This window comes from Anser brachyrhynchus, assembly GCF_964034855.1.
Source record: "Anser brachyrhynchus genome assembly, chromosome: 5".
NCBI lineage: Eukaryota > Metazoa > Chordata > Aves > Anseriformes > Anatidae > Anser > Anser brachyrhynchus.
The window spans coordinates 30,548,749-30,568,742 of record NC_137699.1 but is presented as its reverse complement, the minus strand read 5'-3'; the positions used below and the strand labels follow the sequence as shown (position 1 = coordinate 30,568,742).

The 19,994-nt window shown below is 42.4% G+C and overlaps 1 protein-coding gene across 26 annotated transcripts in view; it reads right to left on the bottom strand.

Moving 5' to 3' along the window:
• The window catches only part of RGS6 (regulator of G protein signaling 6), a 281,434-nt gene that overhangs the window by 66,556 nt on the left and 194,884 nt on the right, over nt 1-19,994 (bottom strand). For 15 of the 26 annotated variants that reach the window (XM_080596046.1, XM_080596026.1, XM_080596045.1 and 12 more), the window contains 5 exons: nt 12,458-12,589; nt 7,972-8,022; nt 6,460-6,566; nt 4,343-4,394; nt 1,645-1,709 (listed from right to left, as the gene is read on the bottom strand). In XM_080596046.1, coding sequence (XP_080452172.1) covers nt 1,645-1,709; nt 4,343-4,394; nt 6,460-6,566; nt 7,972-8,022; nt 12,458-12,589 — 407 coding nt within the window. The other 11 variants (XM_080596036.1, XM_080596035.1, XM_080596039.1 and 8 more) reach the window with 4 other exon arrangements.

Here is a 19,994-nt window from a genome sequence, read left to right as displayed (position 1 = left end):
ATAAACTGGGGGTAGGTGCCTATGAGTGGTTCAAGCAGAACCTCAACCGAGATGCTGTCCCGAGATGCTTTTTAGTGATTCTTTTTGGAAATGCCAGGTCAGTGCTGATGTCTGCAGAGAAGCATCCTATGCTAAATCACCAAAAAAAAAAATCACATTAAACATACGGAATTCCTTCCCATTCCCGTATGCCTGTTTCTCTCACTTGTGTTCAGCTTACATCTCCATTGCTGGGTCTGCTTCAGCTCCCATAATGACTAGGAAGAGTTGGTGCTGTACTTATCTGATCGTCTTTAATTAAGAGAGCAAACTTTGAATGCAGAAGTGATCTCTAATCGTGCAATGCAATATTCACAAGAAAAATGAGAGACTGCCAAGATCTAATTATTTGCCATCACTGGTGCATTGCTACTCTCAGAAGACAATGATGTGCAAAAGTACTTAGTCATAGCCTCACTGCATGTGTGTGGGAGTGTGTGTTGCTGAACAGCCTTTTTTTGCTTTATGATAGATCTTTAGAGTACTTACAAGTTAATTGGTTGGCTGTGAGCAATTTTAATGGTTTTAATAATGAAATCAACAATATGCAGAAGGAAAAATTCAGCAAAATGAGGTATAAATGCATATGGACTATTATATTCCTTCCTTTATGTCTGTACTTTGAGATAAGAACTCATGGGAAGTCTGGATACATTAGACAAGTGCCAATTTTTGCATGCTCTTCACTGGAAGGACCAAATGGTATATATGCATATCTGTATGTACAGAAGACCCAAAATTGTAGAAGGCATGAAAGAAATAAAAAGTTTATTCTAGGAAAAAAAAACTTGCAACATATGCAATACAAATGTGTTCATCATAATAAACCTGAACACACGAGTCCACTAGAACCAGTTTTGTACACAAACTCTCCACTGAAAAACCCCACACTGGAAATTCACCTGTTACACTGTTGAAATAGAAAGCAAGAAAAAGGTTGTATGATAGAAAGAAAGTTCAGCTGGTCAGCGCTACACTGCCAGCATGCAAAGAAACCCACTCCAACCCTACCCCTGCTGCCTCCATTTTCCTATTCCTATAGACCCAAACCCTGCACTATCTGAAGCTGAATTTGGGGATATTTTTTTGGATAATAACTTCATAACAGAAAACATTCCCTGAATAAGCCTGGTTCGTTATTCTTACATAGTGTACTGAAAACACAGTCCAAGCTTACTATCTGAAGACTTTCCCTTTAAGGTCTGTAGATGTATGCTATGGGTCATTAGCAGCTTAATTACTTAGTAATGCACCCGAAAATCCACCATTTCGTGTGTTGGTATCTGCTATATAAAACAGGACCTGTTAACTGGAAACAAAAGACCTATGTGAGCTTTTGTGTTATTTGCTGCAGTCTTGGAGGGCTGGCTACAATAGCAGATGCTTTAACTGGAGATGCTGCAAAGCCAGTGACATTCCCCATTCACACGCCTGATGTTGTCTCCAGATCAACCTTCACACAATTCTGACAACTCAAAAAAAAAAAAAAAAAAAAAATAGACACAGGAAAGGCTGACCCCAAAGCATAAAATTGTACCGTTCAGTTGGCAAACAAAGCCCTCCCCCGTACCCCCACACTTCAAAGTCTAGCAGCAGTGTACCTACGGCTTCATAATCTGCCAGCTCCAGCCTGGCTTTGTTCTGCATGGTCCGTTTGCAAAGATAGATGGCTAAAGGGAGAAACAGAACGGAAAACAATTACAGACAGATTATAAGTACAAGTTCTTAAAAAAATAAAATAATAATAACATTGGTCCATTATTGTTCCTTCTCATCAGAAGGCAACACGAACCAAGGAGTGAGAGGGCTAAATACGCAGCTGACATTATATGCTAGCTATCTCAGAGGCCTTAAACATCTGGGATATCTCATTTAAAAGTGCTGAGAGTAGATGCCAGGACCTAATGAGACATCTGAGAAAGGCACAATTACTTCTGGGGCTGGTAAAAGATTTAGCATTAGCAACCTGCTCCTTTCAGCACTTTAGAAATATGCCTGCCAAAGTGAGCAGCCTTGCATACCTCTGCGTTTCTTTTCCCCTAAAAATAAATAAATAATAATAACAAAAAAATCAGGATATTGAAATGAAAAAAGAAATATGGGCTAGATCTTAAAGGTACCATGTGACATTCTTGCATCTGCTCCATCCACATATCATATAAATTTCAAACTGTTAAGACAAGCCTTCTCCCTTTTCACCATAAGCAGACACTGCCAAAACCGATGTGGTTTGGGATCCTGAGGGTCAAGAGGAGCCCGGTGCACGATACCGAACCAGTCCCAGGCTGCCTCCTGGACAGCTTCAGCTGGATGGCCAGCTCAGCTCCATTCCGTTATGGGCTGAAACAAGGTCCCTAGCACACCGTGAGTACACGGTCAGATCTGAACTGTATAATAGAGGTTCGGTGCTCTCATTACGGGATGGATCTGGATGTGAACTGTACAGCTTCCTTGTGTTTTGCCCCTCTCTCTCATATTGCTGGGGCAGGTACAAATCATACAGTGTACCAAATTGTGAGGTGTACCAAACTGGACTGGGGCAGAACGCAAAGCATCCTCTACAGAAAACAACAATAAATCTTTTTCAGAAAACTTCAGCTTTGAAAACCATGGAGTTTTGATTTGCTGATAAAAGCAATTTTCTGACACTTCCATGTATGTTTTTCATTGGATAGCACCTCCTCTATTTAAAATATGAGAAAAATGGTGCTTTGGTGTAATTCTGCTCTATGCTATTCCTATAATTTTAACATTCATATAATGAGCCTACATTATGCATGGTAACCAGAAGGGATCAGGTCACGTATATTTATTTTCATACTTCTCAAGAACAACTTCACTTGTAAGCCATTTACACCACCAAATAAATTGAGAGCCAGTTAACTCGCAGTACTTCTTCATGCAAGGCAGTGACCTGCCATTAGCAAGTTCATTCCTGTCCCGTAAGCAGATCCATGCAAATAAAAAAGTAGGAAGAGCTGCTGGGATTTCAGTTTTATTTGGGCCTACTGCTAGTTTGGGATTATTTCCTGGGAAGACTCCATCTGCACAGACCCCTGATATGCAAAGGCTGATTATAAGCATATGTGAGAGATTTGTGGGATAGATGAAAATCTGTCACTACAGGGCTCAGACAGCAGTTGCAGCTTGTCCAGCTGTGGATCAGCTCATACAGGGCTTGATTTTGAGGAGTATTGTTCCATTCAATGCCTTTGCAGCACAATAACCAGACTGTGAAACCCAGTTTCTTATCAGACACTACGGGAAAAAACAGAACTTCCCTCTTAAGATTGTTATTCTGATATTTACAGAAAACGTATTTAGTACAGTTCGGACACATATATGGTGACTGCTTGTAAATTCTGGAAATTATTTTGCGCATAATGAACGGCAACACGTTTTCTCCTAAGCAGTCGCCTCACTGGGATAAACACATAAGTCTGTATTAGCTTCCCTGCAGATGAAGACTGCAAATGAACTATCATATGACAGACACCATTGCAAGCTACTTCCCCACCCCAGCAAATGATTTCCAGAATCCATAATGATGAGTAATTATTGCCTGGGAAAGAAAAAAATGATTATTCAGGGAGGAGTTATAAACTGATCTTAGATTATGAGATATTTCAGAAGAGGCATTTCCAGAAGCTCCTGCTTTATGAGCACGCACATGGATTCACTTCCTCTTCCAATGCCACACCAGGATGCACCAATTGATTTTATCATTTAGCTGTGAAAGAAGTGTGGTTCTGGAAGAGACAGCAATATTGCACGGAGACAGCTAAAGATAACAATACTGACATATTTTCTTTATGTATTATCACTGTCTGCAGGCATTCACATGTTTAATACCCCATGCTGCAGTTTATTAGCTCATAAACCATGCTCAGTCTTCTCTTTTTACCAGCTATCAGCTGGTAATCTTAAAAAAAATAGGAGGAATAAGTCTGATGTCATATATCACGGAAGCTTAACTATGGGTTGTCATCAGTTATATACTGGCTTATTGATCAGCCAGATGAGTGCCCAAATGAGGTAACTTTTTATTGATCAACATATCAAATTCAGCTACAGATCAAAGTATGTTCACCCACAAAAGCAATACTGATATTATTTAAGATTCCCGAGGAGCAATATTCTGCTTGCCATAAATCTTGCTGAAACGAACAGAGCTATGGGAGAATGAAGGCAACAGTACGTAATATCCCGGCCCCACTGAACTCATAGGCTAAAGGACAATTTTTTTTCCCCAGTCTCAAACTTTGTGTACCAACTTTCTGCAATGAAATAATTATAGCCTCACCATAATCTGTGTTTTCTGGTTCCCAGCAGTTTGAAGGCCAAAAGTACGGTGCCTAAGAAACAACATATGCATTTTCATAATTTAAGAGATGAAAAACAAATCAGATGCAGAAAAACATTTTGAGTACAAACCGAAGAATCACAAAGTCTATGGCCCAGTCTCTGCTCTCAGGGGAAACACTGCTACAGGTCTGCGTAAAAGTGAGGATGCTTTTCCAGAAAGGTATCATCACTAACATTCCTCACTGAAGGTAGAGGCACTGTAACACTGATGGAGGATGTCCACCCTGATGACATTTTAGACAGTCTTGCCATCTCATCTGAATATGGACCTCTTACCCTCTTATCCCCAGAACCTCCTCTTTCCCCAGAAATTCACAGTCACCCTGAACCTTTTTCTTTTCTTTTTGTTAGGACCATGAGAAAAAAACCAACGTTGTGGCCTTTTATACATGCCACACACCAGTTGCTTTTTTTGGAGCAGCTACCAGTGTGGTTGGCAGCCAACAAAACAATTCACTTTTAAAATAAATCAGATGGCAGAACTCAAAACTTTTCTGATTACAGTTGTTTTGAAAGCAGAAATCCTGCTGAGCTTACTGGTTTTGTTTTCTGTCCAGGTCTCCATATTGCAGTTGCTACAATTAATTACAAGATATTACTACATGTAGCTGTATTTCAATTTTGACACAAATGAAAAATAATGTGACCACACAAATTACAGAACAGTGTTTTGCATTACTGATGCCATTCCACAAAAGAGCACAGGACATTACATGTATATAATGACAATTCCTTGCACCAAGGCACAGTGAGAAAACAGAGGGATCCAGCAGCAATACACGGTTCAATGTTCCTCACTGATATATATTCCCTGAACTTCACAACATGATGACTGTTAAAGGATGGACTGATGTTGATGTAGAAAGCAGCAACAGTGGAATGATGGAAAAGAAAAATGATTTTATCAGGTTATTTCTGCAGAAAGCTGCTGAGGAGAACTGTTGCGGGAAACGACAACAGGCAAGCAGTAAGCAAAATTGCAGGAAAAGATAAGGGAAGAAAAAAGAAAAGTCAATAAGCAGTCGAGACTACTTGATGATGTTGTTTACAGGGGCTTAAAATAAGAAAAAGAAATTAAATGATACTCTGCTTTTGAAATCTGGCTTTTGAGAGCTGCATGGGACAGCTTGATAATTTAACTTCCTATGGCATCTCTCTTAAAATGGACAAAAATACAACTAAATAGGCAATCAGCAGTGCCCCTGCTTCTGCCAAGTCTTGCATGATAGGAGGAGTAGGACTTTGTGAAAAGCAAGGGGCTGTCATGAAAAATCTTAGCCTGAGTGACACCAGGTAACCAGAAGGTGCGGAGAGATAAGGGGAGGTCTGTGATTTCCTGTGGGTTTTTTTTGTTTGTTTTTCCCCATGCTGTTGGTCTTATATGATAACAAAACCACGTTAGTAGTAGGTCTGAGAGCCTGAGCAGCAGATGAAAAGATGAGAACAGGATTTTCAAATAAAAGCTAAAAAACAACAAACAAACAAACAAAAACAACAACAAAAAAGAAACAAAAAGGAAGAATGGTAGAGTGAATAGAAGAAATGTCACAGGAAAGATAAGGAAGCTGACAGAGATCATGCAACAGAAAAACACACATTCAACCTGCAAGATTAGACAGCAGGTTTGAACTTCCAGCTTCTTTTAAAGTTAACCAATTTGTCTAAAATAAGTTGTTGCAGCACAAGCGTTCAGTTATCGAGGAACTTGACAGCAGCAGATTTTGGAAAGGGCATTGAACTCAAGCACAGGATGCTTTAAAAACTGGAGGCATCCAATCTGGGGGCACAGACACTAGGGGATAGAGGTGTCTCAGCTAAGGTGACTGACAAGGTCACACGTCCTCTGTAAAAGAGCTAAAGCCTGAAGTTTGCCCCCTCCCACCTCAATCTGTAACCAGGAGAGGATAAAAACCTGAATTTTCTGCTGTACTAGAGCTCAAATGTCCAACTCTAAAGTTTGCCCTTGCCCACTTTGGCCAGAAGGGTGGCTACTCAATTCTGCAGTAGCCAGCAGACAGCAGAAAGGGCCACAAGGAAGGCTGAGGGCTCACCAACCTGAAAACGATAGAACGTCCCATCATCTTTCAGGGTAAGGACGTGGTCTGAGATTGGAAAGACGTAACCCTGTGCAGCAATAAGACTTCCCAAGTGTATTGCTTCCCCTGCGGATGAGAAGGAAAAGAGAGAAAAGAGCAGGTATACCTCAGGAAGATGTACAATGTGAAATCCTCTGCTTTCAGCAGCGGGTCTGGTGATGACTTGCATATGACCTCATGCTCACAAGCCACGTTGTACCCATGCTGCATCCTCACACCTTCCAGTGGAATCACGCAAAGCAGGAGAGCAGAAAGCAGCCTTACAATACAGATGAAACATTACTCAAACGTTTAACCTGCTGTTTTTGTGTTTACAAAATGTCACGCACCAATTCAGCTCTAGAATCTGAATTTCACTTCAAAGCAGATTATCCACCACAGGTGACAGCTGACAAGAAGCCTGCTCCATCAGTGAACCCCACTTGCTTCTACCAAATCAGAGGAACATCTGCAGCACCAGAACATTATTCAGCATCTTTGTTCATAAAGAGAAATCTTAATGCTGCAGCACTGCCATTTGTTAGAAGAAACGGTGCTGAGGCAAGAGGTGCTAGCATATGCTAGCACTGCCAAGGCAACCCTCACCACCGCAGAGCTACCTCTGCACAGATTTGCAACTGACGTCAACTGTCAAAAGCTGCACCTACTTTCTCAGAGTTGCAAAATACACATCAGATGATCATGTGTGCCCAGGCAGATAATAAATCTATTGTCGGCAGCTGAAGTGCAGGTTTGGGATTTGACTGGACTCACGAGAAGGGATGTATGGAGAGGGTTGCTCCATGTGAGACAACACTGCCTCCATTTCAGGTTTTACATGGTGACAACAGAAACAGACTGCAAGATAAATTGTTGATTTTTAGTCTTTCCAGGAAAGAAAAAGAAACTTCTGGACCTGCAGAAATCATTTCTTCCTTTTTCCGATAGTTCTCAGCTGTGCCAAAGTGATTTTGTTTTCTCTGACGTGTGAACTATTTGGACTACACCCATGCACTGATCACAGTTTATGGCTCATTATCCATTTATCTATCTGACACAATAAATCAGCAGCCACCATCTGATCCCGTGCTAGTGCCCATGTCATCCTTGACCAGCATGCCCCGTCAGTCATGGCTACCTTTCTTCACACCACGGAATCCTGTCAGTGTTTACCTGGTTAACCACACACATCTACCAACTTCCTTTCTAGGTCTGGGAACAGCCTTAGAATAGATCAGACTTTCTTAGCTAGCAGCAGTTTCACAGACAGGCTAGGACTCCTATGAAGTGCTTTCTCTGTGTTGTAGTGCAAGGTATTAGACTTAATTAAGTTGTTGATTCTTATCTGTTTTCCTCCTCCTTTTCTTCAAATGCTTAAATCCATCTTGTTGGTCTAGTATATACACTCTGCAGCAAAATAGTACCTACTGTCTTACGGCGCACACACAATACAGATTAAGGGTCCGTTTGTCCCCAGCTATAGTCACCTTACCTGGATCCTCAATGCTGAGGTTCTTCATAAGCCACTGTACAATATCAGCACCTGCAAAAACAAAACAAAAAGGAAAAATGAAAAGAAAGCACTGAACACCAAGACCAAAAGGTTTCTGAGCCCAAGAGAGAGATAACATTGAGATGAGATACAAAAGAACTGACATGAATTTTTTCCATTTTCCTTTTTAGCTCTACTGAGATTTCAAAATGTCCTTCCAGTGCCACACTGTAATTATATATTTATTGATAGGTACTAAGCCCAAGTACTCCCCTGTGCAATAGCAGACTTGCTATACCTTAAGTCAAATATTACTTTAATGGTTCCATGTAACCTCTTCTCTCCCAGTAGCTTCTCTGTCACCTCAGCATACAGGGAACTGTTTCTGAGAGCACTACCTAGCAAGGGGACAAAGGCGCAGTTACTGGCACCTTGCACCTTTAACGTCAGGGCAATCATCTGTAAGCGTAGAACTGAATTATCAGTTGAAAAAAAAAAAAACACACAGTGAAAAGTCTAGCACTTGTCACAGACAAGCAACATCTTGTAGAAGAAAGTGGGACTAAGTGTGCCTGAAACCAAGCCACTGCTGAGTTGGCACTTGCTAGTGATCCCACCAACAGTATGGTGGCCAGGAGCAGAGGAAAGGGTCTTTAAGTTCTACCAGGTAAATTTTTTTTCCCAATTTATTTATTTATTTTGAGTTTTCAGGGGTCATCAGCTAGTAACAAAACTTGTTACAATCTTATAAACAGTGGTTATATGAACAGTCAGTGCTTAGCACACTGAGCATGGATAAAAAATATTTATATGGTCATGTGGACACAGAGCACATACAAATGTCGGACTGATCTTAGAGCTGCTTTCCACAGGTGGGAGCCACCTAGGAGCACTGTGTCGTGGCTGGGCTGGTGGTAAATCTCTCTTGGTGACGTCTTCTTCTTCTTCTGGCACCCAGGAACTCGGATGACCCGCAACCAGTCACACAGCAGAACCCCAACAAGAGAGCCCATTTGAACTAATTTACAGCCTCACAAACCTCAGGAGTCCTAGCTGACCACTGCTTTAGCTCATTTTCTCACACCCTGCATAAACAATAGATAGCCAAGAAATCAGCGATCCTTTCACTAAAGTAACATTACACAATTGAATAACAGAATGTGTTGGCTCTCACCCATAAACATCGTGCTTTAATGTCTGGTGCAATAAACCAGATTTTTAGTCAGCCCTGACTTGTCCATGGAGAATGTTCTATGAATTCAATACATGGGATGTTTTCTTGGTATTTTGCTGGCAGACAAGAGCATGTTGGGCAGGGGCTGAGCCAGCCGGAGATGAACCACCCCTGGCCCAGATGTGCTGTCTAGGGCTGAGCCCAGCCCATCCAGGTCACAGTGTCTGCCTCTGAAATATCACGTAGACATGCTGTTACACAGGCTAAGCATCAAAGACTCAAGAAGAGTTGAGTAAAACTTTTACTGAGTAATAGATTTACTCAGGAAAAGAGTTCTGAGAGGGCCAAAACTACCTGCTAAATGAAAACTCATCCAGTGTACAGTGGTAGCTGAAAAATATATGGGGAAAATATTCAGAGTCAGTAACTGTTGTGTTGGACATGTTTATAAAATAGAAAATGTTATTAACAAACAAAGATTTTCCCTTTTGCCTTTTATAAAACAAAAATGGCCTAAAGATATAACAAACACGGGCTTACAAAAACATTTCAAGAAGACTCAAATTGAAGCACTTCTGTGTTGTCAGGAACCAAATAAAAACTCACAGGTTGCTGTCTTGGTTCAAGGTAAACCAGAATCTTTCTTGATTTTTCTGTTCATCTCCCAGAGTAAGAAGTCCACAATTTGTTCTGATTTTGGTCTCAGATCACAGGCTTGCAGTACTCTCTGTGACAGCTCAAATCTGAAAATCTCCTAGAGAAGTTCATTGTCTTGCTTAAGAGCAAGGGAGGCAAAGTGCCTTCTAACCAATTCCTTTCAAAATATACAGGAATACTTAATGCAGAATTAACTCTCCATAGTATGATCATGACCCCAGCTCTGCTTTTCTTTTGAGGAATTTTCATCAAACTAAAACACAATGCTGAAAGCAGATTTGCCAGCCTTTCTTCCCCATCTTGTTAAGATTTAAAAAAGAAAGGTTTAAAGTGGCAAACTGAAAACATCAGCTCAGCCAGAACTACTGCCATCAGTCACTCCAGCATATAGGCAACACTCGAGATCACGGATTTTAATTCCTCTCTGTTAAAAATATGAAGTCATTCCTGAATGTTGCCAAAAGCCTGGAAGATTTTATAGCTGTTCTCCTGTTGTCCTGAGGCAGACAGATTATCTTTCTGCTGAGTTTGCTGAACCATTATTTATCACCTGCCAAGACTGATTACTCCCCCTCGGGACAATGACAAGTCTTTCCTTCCTCTGTTAATTACTGTCATCATTAATAGCCATGTCACTAATTAATATTCAATCATAATGAAAACTCTTTGCTGACATCTCCCACAATACTTTCAACTTTTAGGGTTACCCTCACATTGGCTTTGCTTCTGCTTGTGGCTGTTCCTATCACCACAACCTGGTTTTGCCCATCTACAAACTCTGTTTATGCCCTTTCTCATATTAGAAAATTCAGAGCTAGCCTTTTAAGACACCGTGAAGATGTGAGTGAATCCTTTACAAGACCCTCCTCTATCAGATCAAGACACAGACTCCTTATCTGTAAGTTTTCCAGAAAATTTCTTCTTAGTCTCTTCCACAGATTAGGCCCAACTGACAGTCCCCTTTTAATTCACCTTCCCTGAAAGATCTTCTCTGGCTGATTTTCAGATTCCACATTTCACAAGCGCTTTCAGAGGACACCCAAGGGTAACCCTTGATCTTGACACATTTCCACTAAACCCTAACAGGGCATTTGAGATCCGGAAAAAAATAGTTGGGTATGTTTTCATAATACAAAGTGTTGCTGGATCTAGGTAGAAGAATGGCTCGCACGTCCTCTATACTCCTCTCTATATACCTTTGTTTTCTCTGAGTCAGTTTGCTCAGTTCAAGGATAGACAACAGCCTGAGAACATCTATTTCCTCCTCACCTATTATGAAATTTATCTCATTGCTTTAGGGTTTTCTTTAAAGCTGAGGTAGATGAGGCTGCTTAATGCCAACACAATAGTTATATCCTCATGCTCAAACAGATTCACAATGACCATTTTTTTCCACCTACCTGGTTGAGAGACAGAGTAGCAGTTTTATATTGCTTGCTATTTTCTCCATTTTCTGTTCAGCCTCAGTGATCCCATAAGAGTAACCAGTGTTCTCAGAAGGCCATTGCCTGTCAACATGACAAACGACTGGCCAGCCAAAGAAAGACAAATTAGAAAAAAGTTCACACGGTGTGAGGCCATTGGCAAGATGCAGTTAATGAGGTGAGTCCCCACCACCTTCTGTACTCAACCTAAGTTGTTCCAGCTCTTCCAGAAAATCCAGGGTTTACTTGGAAAACATAGACCCATCCCTCCTCTACTCACTGTGTGAAACAGCAGAACACCTCCAGCGCTTTCTAAAGATCTGCTGCCTGGAGAGGAGAGAGTCTGTGGGCAAAGGGGCCAGGACCAACAGGGCCTGCTTGTCATCCAACAGGTTGGGCACGTCCCTAACAAAATACACACACACGCATGTTGTATATATAAGTTTAAAAAAAATAAAAAAATGCCAGAGCGCTTCTAAAGCTTCAGCAAGCGTGTATCTTTGCATTTCTTTTGAGGCCCAACAGGACAACTGCATTTTTTGCTGAGTATCCTAAGGTGGCAGAGCTGGTAAGTTCTGCGGAGAGGAGCTCCACAGAGACCTGCCATGGATGGCATGTCGCACGTCACCAAGATGTGGCATGAGGACTGGGGTGCTTTGGGCCTCAGGATTGGCTCACAGCACACTGACAAACATTAACAATGAACAAAGTGGAGTCTTAAATAAAACAAACAGTCTGATCACGTTACAGACGAATTTGTCTCATATATACATGTACAGTAGCAAACATAAGATTTCAGGGTTATTTCCCGAGTTTTTTGTTTTTTTTTTTTTGTCCAGTGCTACTGTAACCCTGATGCTCTCTTGACATATTTTAAAGTTTTATTACTATTATTTTTAAAAAGGAATATGGAAAAAAAAGTGAAATGTTCAGATCTTTCCTAGACATTATCTACTCACTCCATGACACGCTATGTGAGCAAACAAGCTGCGTGCCCGGCCTCTTTCATCAGTCATCTACAAAATCAAGGTTCAGACAGCATTTTGATGCAGGGGTGAAAATGTGTTCTCCTTCCTGTCACTTCGTTTTTGAAAACAGATGAACCCATTTTAGCACCAAATTTTCCAAACAATTTACTCCTGAACTCAGACCAATCTTAAAATATTTCTATCAGAAAAGTAAGCCTGAAAAAAAATCACAAGCAGTCAAAAAGATTTATAAGAATACCTACACGTGTGTCTGAGCAGCCACTCCAGCTGCTTTCTACTCTGCCAACCACAGCAATCACACCAATAAATGGAAAAAATGGTTTCTTCTTTTTTTTTTTTTTCCTCTCCACAACAGCACTGGGTCCTTGGTAAGTCTAGGAACAAAAGGCTAATTAATTGGGGTTTGTGAAAATAAATAAACGACACCCATGCTAAAAGCCAAAATGATTTTATACTGAGTTTCTCAAGGCCTTCAGCACTCCCTGCTACCATTTTTCCCCACACAAATCTCCCACTGACTTCCACAGTGATTTCATCTAGGTTGGAAGCCCAGAATCCTGCTCACAACAAAGATTTAATGCAAAGCTCCAGTTTTTACTGTACTGGATTAAAAAAAAAAAAAAAGGGGGGGGGGGGAAATCTGGGTCTCTCCCTCCCTAGTATTGTGTTACAAATAATGGAGAAACACTTTACAGAACTTGCCTACTATACGCACATAAATAAATACCAATAACAGAGTAAAAAACCCAACACTCAGCAGCTGACTCAGAAAATGTGGTAATTGCACCACTCAGTGTCAGCAAGGAGCATCATCAAAGCTACAACAGCTTAGAGCTCCTACCTACAGAAATTTCCCTTTACATTAGGCTCACTTTAAAATTTGTTTGTGAATTATTAACAACCATTAGCAGCAGAACTATTACCCCTTTTTGACCACAGCAGCTGAAGGTTTTAAGGAGTCTTTATTTTTATTCATCATAACTTTTGAGTGCCTGAATTCACAATTCATTTTTCTCATAATAAAAAATTGGAAAATATAATACTTGTGTGAAGCAAGGATGCTGCTTGCTGCAGGGTGGCAAGCAGCACGTAGCACTAAATTGTGCATGGGCACTCCAGGATGATAAAACAAGAAGAAGAATGGAAGATTTGTAAATTTAATGGGTTCAAAACCTGCAAGTCCTCTACATTTTCCTGACAAGTGTGGGTTACTTATCACAGGGTTTGGGCTGATATGCCATTCCAACCACTTATTCAGCCCTTCTCTGTCTCCTTTACTGTTATCTACAGAGAGCTGTTCTGCATGTTTGTCCACTTATATCAAATGTCAATATTTCAGAGATGAGTCCCAGAGAAATACTAATCATAGGTGTTTGTATGTTGCTTTTGAATTTCAGAAGCACGCTGTACCTCTCTTGCGTGAGTGCCCATACCTGTGTAAACAAAACTCTGTGAATCTGATTGCAGATTTATCAAGACCCTATTAAAATTAATGGCCCTGACATCTGACTCTTGCTTGTTCCTGTTCCTGCCACCAGGCCCTGAAGCAAAATTAACAGCAAGTCTATTAACAAATTCTTTCACAAGAGGGAGCAATGACCCAGGCCCTCAGCTGCACTGCCAGGGGTTCACACTTGTGTTGTAGGGCAAGGGACAGAGGAAAACTTTCCAAGGGAAAGCAATGCCCAGGGCTCACCCTGCTAATACCTCCTTCTTCTGGACTGCTATTTGGAGGGAGTCAGGCTAGCAAAACGCACACACTGCTGCCACGCAGACCCGTGTGGGCTAACCCGCCCGGGTAGCACAGGCATATACCAGACCATAAGATCTCAGAGGTACCAGCCCTGGACTGCTCCCGTTATGACGCTGCCCTCCAAGAAGCGGTTCAGCTTTGCACCCTGAATGCAAGCAGCATGAGACACACCCAAAGACAGGCGTCTTGCTTTCAGCACTCTCCCGTCAACACCACCTAAAGGCAGGCTCAGCCCATGCTGAGCAGCCGAGAGCAGCGGCCTTGAAGCGATCACATGGCGGCCACATTAGCAGGGCTGTGTCAGCGAGCCCTTTAATGGACGCACAGTTAATCCCGGTGGATGAGGTCTGGCAGCACGGCTTAACCTGGGTCCTCAACTGGAAAAAAAGCAGAACCAGCAAAAGGTCTTCTTCCAGCTGACCTGCACCGACACAAAGCAGTTGGCAGTCGGTATCAGCCTAGTTCTTACCCTGTGCTTCGATGGCACAGCATCACTTCAGCCTGGGCCCAACGCTCACACCCAGTGTTCAGCAGCTCTGACTGCTTGCACAGAGGCCAGGCAGCAGCTGTACCTCAGGAGCAATTACACTGATCCATGTTCAATGCTCCTGATCTGCCTTGGGAAACCTGTGCTGCCGGCAGCTCTGTGGTGTCTCCAGTTGGGCCTGGTGTAACTAAAGCTCAACACACAAACGCACACCCTCGAGAAGCCAGATTATGCCAGAGCCCCGGTGCAAGCATCCCTGTGGTGCTTTGCGTGGCTAGGACATGGCTGCTCTGAAGTGAAGTCATACTGCCTGACCAGCACCCAAACCTCGTTCCCTCCCCAAATGCAACGCTGAGCAAACTGCTTTTACTACAAGTACAGGAAGAAATTGCAAATCAGAAGACCTAACAACTCCACAATTTGTGTCATTCAAATGTGTACCTATAATACCCACAGAAGACAGGCATGCTGTCTTTAGAGGCGTTATAAATGTATACAAGAGGCAGGAAAACTGCGTTCCCGGTCTCCCAGCAGCAATAGTTACCACATGCAACAGTACCAGAAGTCACCTCCTTTTACAAATTGTTAAGAACTGTAGATGTGTTAAGTTGTAACTTCACACTTGCAATTTATCATAAATTTACAGTTGCATTTCAGGCTGCTCTGCCTTTACGTTACTCAAGCTACCGAAGCGGCTCGTATAGCTCCACAGCTTGGCTCCATGCCATGCAGCAGCGCTTAGGCCCCGTTCCCCGTGCTGTCAAAACAACTCAGCAACAGAACAGCCAGGGAAGCAACTTCCAGCACTGCTGGAATCGGGGCTATTCCAGGTTCCCGTGTCAGATCTTGTTAGGGCTGAAACATTTTTACTCTTATGCAATTCATGCGCACTGTCTTCAAATCAAAGGCAATCTCTCTGCCATTTCTATCATACTAATATTTTTAATAGCAAATCTTCTCCTAAAGGAAAGGGGAAGATCAATAGTGCACAGAGCCAACTGGTGTATTTCAGCATGTGATTGTCAGGTCCCTTCACTTTGTGTCCTCACTCCCAAAGTGGGTTTCAAATGCTGTCAAACCCCCTGCCCTCGCCACTGCTCTCACAGTTTCCCTGCATAGGTGTGAATGTCACTGACCTGTGTATGACAGTATGTACAGTGCACCTAAAGCTACAGCATTTTGACGATTCTGGTACTATATTTGTTTGCTAGGAGATCTGACCCTGTTGTCCTTGCATGAGCCAGGTTCCCATGAATTTTGACAGGAATCCTGTTTGCAGCAGCACTCAAATTCTCAGCCTCCAGAAGTGCTCAGGCCATGACAAATCTCTCTTATACAAGATCACACACTCCTGTGTTAACTATGACAACATTTTCTCTCTATTACTGCCAAGAATAATTAGCAGCATCAAATTTTCTAAGAAACCTGCTTTGTCCTGACACGTTGCTACTCTTTTCTTTCCCATTCTTCAGGAGAGGTTGGGAACCACACGCAGTGCTCGTGGTGATGCAATAACAGTCGCATTACCTGGAAAATGAAATAACCCGACATCTGAAGCTCTTTTCCCTCCAGGAGTTCATCGTCCTGAAAATGAAATAATCAGGTCTGTACAGCTTTCCCCCCTCGTTTGCCTGCTAGGCCTTTCAATCACACATTAAGCAGGGTGCACCGGAGAGCAGTTAGCCTCATTGGACCTCTGCACTGGTGCAGCGGTTGGTCAGGGACAATTCTCCAGCACGATTAAGGTTGCATGTATAATAACTTCTAGCCAAGGGTAACTCTATATGAATTATGATCATTTAGCAATTGCTGACAATTTACTTAGTGCCACACAAAACAAAGAGGTAACATTAGCACCAACATTAGAGGCCATAATTCAAGCAGGGCTCCCGAAGCCATGCGTTAAAGGTGTTTGTACTGGCAAGCAGCAGCTAGCTGATTCTGCTGGCAACACCATTCAAATACGCATTTCAAATATGGGCATTTATCAGTGTGGATTTTAAATGTGCAGAACAATTTAATAACACTGAAACAAATCAGCAAGCACAAATCTGTCAGTATTCATAATTACGTTACAAGTTCAAAATGGGTAAATCATTTTTTCCTTTCTCCTGTTTGATGGATTTCATAGGGCTGCATGTAATAATAGAAGCAGTAAAGTCAACAATCTGCTTCTCTTAAATACCCCCACACAAAAACTACATTTTCTGTTAAGTACTCTGAGTTTATTTTACCAAATAACTGAAAATAAGAAGCATTTTAAAAAGCTGCATTAAACGACTGCTATTCAGTTTAAACGTGTCAAAACATCGCATAGCTCAGAACTACAAAATATCTGTCTATATGATTTATAAAAGATGTTTTTGTTTCTGTTCTAAGAGCAACTCTAGCTTGTAAAATAACTTACATTTCTTCCTTTTTCTTCCCCACTAAGAAGCTGAAGATCAGCATTTTATTTAACTCCTTTCCGGGTAAACGTGGGTTTGGACTTGGCAAAGCTGATGCATTGCTCCGAGGCCATGATGATTTCAGAAAGCAACAGCCCCTGAAGGTGGGGCAGGCTTGGAGCAGACCAGGAGCACCTGGCACATCTTCTATAATGCCGTTCAGCAGGCAGTGACCACCAGCCTTGTTTGAAGTGTGATGCCCCGAGCAGGCAGCACTGCCGCTCTCCTACCTCCATCCAGCACAGCCTCGCTCCAAGGCCCAGCAGTTTCACTCGTGTCTTTCCCATGCCACACGGTGGTGCTTAGCAGCAGGCACGGCCTGCCCGTGCAGATTTGCACAAACAAGCCTTACGATGCAGCAAACCATTCTAGCATTTTTAGTTCACAAATATGTACAACCCCATATCTTCTCCACATAACACAAAGGAAAAAAAAAATAGAGTGAGCAATACTGTGTTGTGTAATGCCTTGGGAAGTATTTTAATTCATCAGAAGTTTTGCAATGTTGAGAGTGAGAAGTCTTAAAAGGTCTTCAGAGGAGACTTATACAAGCGATCGGAGAAACTAGAACTACATAAGATACTTTACCAAAAAAAAAGCTTAGTGTAAATATCAAAATGAAAAGAAAAGCAAATACATTTCACCAGTGCACACAAGACTCCCATATTTGCTTTCCATATTCAGACTGCAGTATCGTCAGGGTGCCACCAGCAAGCACTGTGCGAATGCAGACGGAGTTAGTCTGTCTCTGAATTCCATTCCTGGCGTAAGCTGACTGACGGATTGTCAGGGCAGCAGTTCAACTTCAATGAGCAGTGACAGAAAGCAAGAGCTGCTTTTGCAAACGTGCACACCCGCTGGAAACCTGTTTAACAAAGTCACAGGCAGAGACTACAGAACAGACACACCGCCACACGGGTTTTATGGCAAATCAATGCTTATTTAAATGAAAGCAAAGCTTGCCTTAGACACGGGACAGACCAGGCCAGATTACAACGATTCCCTGCGTCCTTTCAGCTGACACCTCCTGTCCAGCACACGCTGCCTCTGCCCTGGCCCCTTCCCACCGGCTCGCCCCTGGGTGGCAGCAGGCAGCCTGTGGAGCTGTGGGGTGGAGGATGGCTGGTGGGTACCCTGAGGGGCTCCTCCTGGGGGGTCACAGCCTGCTGACACAGCACCACGACCAGCTTCTGGCAAATCAGATTGACAGCACCGCTCCCGATGTTCAGGTGCGACTCACAACCATCAACAGGCTGAGAGGAGCGGAGGGAGCGGGCATCACCCTCATCCTGTCCAGGGAGACACGAGGGGGAGAGGGGATGATGTCTGCACTGAAGCCACTCGCAGGGTCACAGAGAAGCGAGACGGAAAGGTCCCAACAAATCACCCTGCAGAATTACAGCATCACAACAAAACACAACAGGTCACACCATTGGGTAGTACGTGAAAAGACGCATGGAAAGGCAGAGTTGAGGACACGGCTTGTTTTTTTTTTTCTGTTTACTTCGCACCGTCCCCCCAGGACCACGCAGTTGGGAGGAACGCACTCAGATGCTTGACGCTCCCCTTGTCTCTGAGTCACCAGTGCCTTGTAGGAACAGCCCCCAGAAGTACAGAAGCATGCAGAAGTGTTTGTGAGGTCTTACGGGCTACAGACCTTGCTTTTTATAAATATATTCACTTCTGGTTTACCGGGGAGGTAAAAGAAATCGGTTGCTTCTGCAGATCTTGGAAATACAATCACGTAAAAGCCTGGGCTCAAGAGGAGGACTCGCGTGGTTGAACTTCTGTAATCTGAACTTATTCCTTCCTCCCAGCGGAAACCACCCAAAACTTAATGGGTTAAAGGTTTGACCTTATGAATTAAACTGAATCATTTATGAGGGGTGAAATATAAGCAGCAAAAGATACAAAATGCATTAAGAGAAATAGAAGTTCTAAAGAAAAAAAAAGTTTCAAAGTAAGGCACTACAGCACGTTTATCTAAAGAACAGTACAACAGAAACAGTAAAGAAAGTCAGCTCCAAAAGAGATTATGTTAAACCTAGGCAAAAGGTTTGACAAAAGTCACTTCTGTCTAAAAAATGTTTTGTCATATAGATAAACTTAAAAAAGAGACAACAAAAGTCTTTGTCTCATTATTTCCCCCCAGAAGCACAGGCCGGAGAGTAATTAGCTGGACTGCTCACTGTATGGTCTCTGCTGCAAGAATGAGCACCAAAGTGATGTGTGGAAGAAGTGGGACCAGAAATCCAGCTGCACAAGTGCATGGTAACGTGGTGATCGTTAATCATGAGATCTGAGTGTAATTATATAGAACACATGTATTAACGTTATATATATACATATTATAAATACTATGTACTTCTCAATGCAATATAGGGTTTCTGAAGGCCACATAAAAATCGTAAGTCCCATCAACTCTGACATCGTAAAGGCTTCCCAAGCAACCTCATATTTTCTATGGAAAGGTACTCCTCCCTCGGGAAGAGTATGGGCCAGCATTTGGGATTCTGTACCACCGTACTGCAAATAACACCGTCACGACTCTGCTGATGCCAGTCTAAAGCATGTCTGGTCAGTACTTATGGCTGTGGTATCTCACAGACTCAGCAGATTCTGTGTACTATACTGATTTATTCGAAAATAAACTTTTTATCCTGTTGACACTGGGATTAGCAGTAGCTTACGCTGCACACGCACAGACGAGTGTGGACGCACTGGAAAGCAGAGTCCTGCAGTCCCTTATTCAGTGAGCACACAGTTTAAGTTACACACTCTCCTCCAGCAACTGAGATTTGTTCCCCTCTTGCAGTCAAAGAGTAAAAGAGTAGAACTGAAGGGAGAAAATGTGCAAGGAGAGGATTTGCATGTAAAATCCAGTCACAAGGAATAATAACATAGATGTTGAAAACAGTAAGTATGTAAAAATGAGTTACTTTTGCCAAACCTAAATGGTTCAAGTGCTACTCTGAATATAAGTCTACAAGACCACTCCCTGCAAATACATAAATAAAAAGAGTGGCCTCTGTTTAAGAACACGTGAACTTAATTTTCTATGTTTCAGCATCAGCAAGGTTTGCAAAACTACT